We start from the raw sequence: 2,500 nt of genomic DNA, 5'->3' as shown, positions 1-2,500 counted from the left end.
GAATTGCTACCAAACACTGCCCAGCCCTCCACAATCACACCTACAATGGTCAGCGGTAACCGGATCCTCTCGCGGCCGCTGCAGAAAATGTGATGCCTGTCCCTTTAAAGAGCGAGTCCGTCCCCTGCCTGCGGCTCGGTTACGCTGCCTACCTGTCGGTTCGCACAGGTTCCTTGGTTTACAAACATGTAGATGATCCGATGATGCGGCTTTATCGCAGATCTTCATCACGTTTAAAGTCACTCTTATTTTGGGCAATAACTCCTTGAAGAAGGTAGGTAAACTTGCCGGTAACGCATTGCGTTTCACTTGGCAAACGTTAACGTCTTCTTTTTTTTTACACAAATTTTTTTTATGACACATGCTTAACATTCTTGGTTTGTTTTCTATTTATTTAGCCTTTCTGTGTTTTCCACAAAACCTTAAGCAAGGGATAAAAATAATAGTAACAACAAAATCTATCTTTCGATCTTCTGTGCATATATATATATATATATATGTGTGTGTGTGTGTGTGTGTGTGTGTGTGTGTGTGTGTGTGTGTGTGTGTGTGTGTGTGTGTGTGTGTGGTTTAGGATTTTTTGGTCATGTGTCTATTTTAAAATACTTCACAGTCGACTGAGCATGACGGGAAGACGCGGCTCTTCCATGAAGACGCAGATGGCCAGCGCAATTCACCTTGAGGATGTGGAGCTCCAGGACAGTGAAGCAGGGTGCCAACCCGTGGGAGAAGCCAGGGGTTAGTCCCTCAGGCGGACCAGCGTTAGAGAACACATCCATGCCACAATAAAGATGGGATGCATTTCATTACATTAACTGTACAATGTCATTTTATTACGTTTTAATTTTGTGATACTATCTCAATAGTAATTTGAGATTAAAGAATGTAATACTATCTTAATAGTAATTTAAGATTAAAGGACTCCTAAATATCAGAGAATTATTTTAGAATCCACCAATATTAAAGGAACTTACTAGAAAAAAGAAAAAAAAACTTTTCGCTCAATATGTCTGTTTTGTATGTGTGTGACCCCATGACCTCTGGTTTCTCCTGTTTACTCTCACAGATCCAGAATTCTATAGTATGGAAGAGGCTGTGGAATGCATCGGCTTCGGAAGATTTCACATACTACTGTTTGTTGTTATGGGCAGCGCGAAAGTAAGAGATAGAATATATATTTCCTGTTGATTCAATGCATGTGCTCTTGCCTGTGTGCATGTGTGCACCCGTGTGTGTGTGTGTGTGTGTGTGTGTGTGTAATATATACAGATTGTAGAGGCGATGGAGATTATGCTGTTGACTGTGTTGTCCCCTGAGATCCAATGTGAGTGGCATCTGGAGGATTGGCAAGTGACCTTTATCTCCACGGTGAGACTGTCAACCAATCACAGCTAAAATCAGCTAACCACAGCCAATCACAGATGTGCATGATTTTTGTGGGATGTACAAACATGTGGGTGTGTTGCTGTGTATGCATGTGGTTGTTAGTGAGGGAGGTCATGTTGTTGTTATTGGCTGGGTTGTCTTGCTGTTTCTTGTCTTCATAGCTTAGAAGATTTGTAGTAAATATAACTTTCCTGCAAGTCATGATTTATTTATACACCCTGTGTGTATGTGTGTGTGTTTTAGATGGTGTTCTTGGGCTACATGATATGCGGTGGTGTTTTTGGATATGTGGCAGATAAATATGGCCGTCGGAAAGTGAGGAAAGATTCCTCTGAACCTCTTCACAACTTCACCTCTTAATCTAGAATGATATCAGTTACATAAAAAAACATCTGACAGTATATTTTGCACCTATTCAATTGTTATATTTGGGCCATGTGCGTGTGTGCATGTTTGTGTGTGTGTGTGTGTGTGTGTGTGTGTGTGTGTATGTGTGTGTGCATGTGTGTGTGTGTGTGTGTCTGTGTGTGTGTGTGTGTGTGTGTGTGTGTGTGTGCGCGCCTGCAGATGGTGTTCGGAGGCTTCGTATGGGCTTCATATTTCTCTCTGCTCACATCATTTGCGCCAACCTACGGCTGGTTCATCTTCCTGTACAGTATGGTAGGCTGTGGAGTAGCAGCCACATCACAAGGGTACAAGCACACACACACACGCCCCCCCCCCCCCCCACACACATCTCTAAAGCACAGACCGGATCATTTCTCTAATCTTCCTGTTACAGGTTTGTGCTGAAGACTGAGTTCATGCCTGCCAAATACAGATCATCTCTCCTACCCCTCTCCACAGTGAGTGAGCACACAGCCGACGTAGTCATGGTGTCAGTCAGTAGTGAAACTACACACTTGTGTTGATCCTTTGTTCTTTGTGGCCTGTATCTGGTGCTAGATCTTCTGGATGTTGGGGTCCATGATCATCATCATTCTGGGTATAACCGTGGTGCCCACACTGGGTTGGCGTTGGATAATTCGGCTGTCCATCATCCCAAGCCTCCTAATCATTGGACTATTCCAGGTGAACCTCCATTGACAGGTTCTGGATCAGTATTATTATTAAA

General features: G+C 43.3%; 2 protein-coding genes across 6 annotated transcripts in view; both read left to right on the top strand.

The window, feature by feature from the left end:
- The window catches only part of mical3b (microtubule associated monooxygenase, calponin and LIM domain containing 3b), a 33,459-nt gene that overhangs the window by 6,844 nt on the left and 24,115 nt on the right, over positions 1 to 2,500 (top strand). The gene's annotated exons all lie outside the window — the stretch shown is intronic.
- svopl (SVOP-like) overlaps positions 1 to 2,500 on the top strand; it is an 18,046-nt gene that overhangs the window by 13,183 nt on the left and 2,363 nt on the right. Inside the window, exons 1-8 of one of the 5 annotated variants that reach the window (XM_035528630.2) lie at positions 1 to 274; positions 575 to 738; positions 1,067 to 1,158; positions 1,270 to 1,368; positions 1,630 to 1,701; positions 1,954 to 2,078; positions 2,168 to 2,231; positions 2,332 to 2,457. The exon at positions 1 to 274 is cut by the window's left edge and continues 3 nt beyond it. In XM_035528630.2, the coding sequence (XP_035384523.2) occupies positions 624 to 738; positions 1,067 to 1,158; positions 1,270 to 1,368; positions 1,630 to 1,701; positions 1,954 to 2,078; positions 2,168 to 2,231; positions 2,332 to 2,457 (693 nt within the window). In that variant the 5' untranslated portion in view covers positions 1 to 274; positions 575 to 623. The remainder of the gene's footprint in view (positions 275 to 574; positions 739 to 1,066; positions 1,159 to 1,269; positions 1,369 to 1,629; positions 1,702 to 1,953; positions 2,079 to 2,167; positions 2,232 to 2,331; positions 2,458 to 2,500) is intronic. The other 4 variants (XM_035528629.2, XM_035528633.2, XM_035528632.2 and 1 more) reach the window with 4 other exon arrangements.

The sequence above is a fragment of the Electrophorus electricus genome, chromosome 11 (assembly GCF_041902795.1).
Source record: "Electrophorus electricus isolate QZ-2024a chromosome 11, ASM4190279v1, whole genome shotgun sequence".
Taxonomy (NCBI): domain Eukaryota; kingdom Metazoa; phylum Chordata; class Actinopteri; order Gymnotiformes; family Gymnotidae; genus Electrophorus; species Electrophorus electricus.
This window is presented reverse-complemented; position numbering and strand designations above follow the sequence as displayed.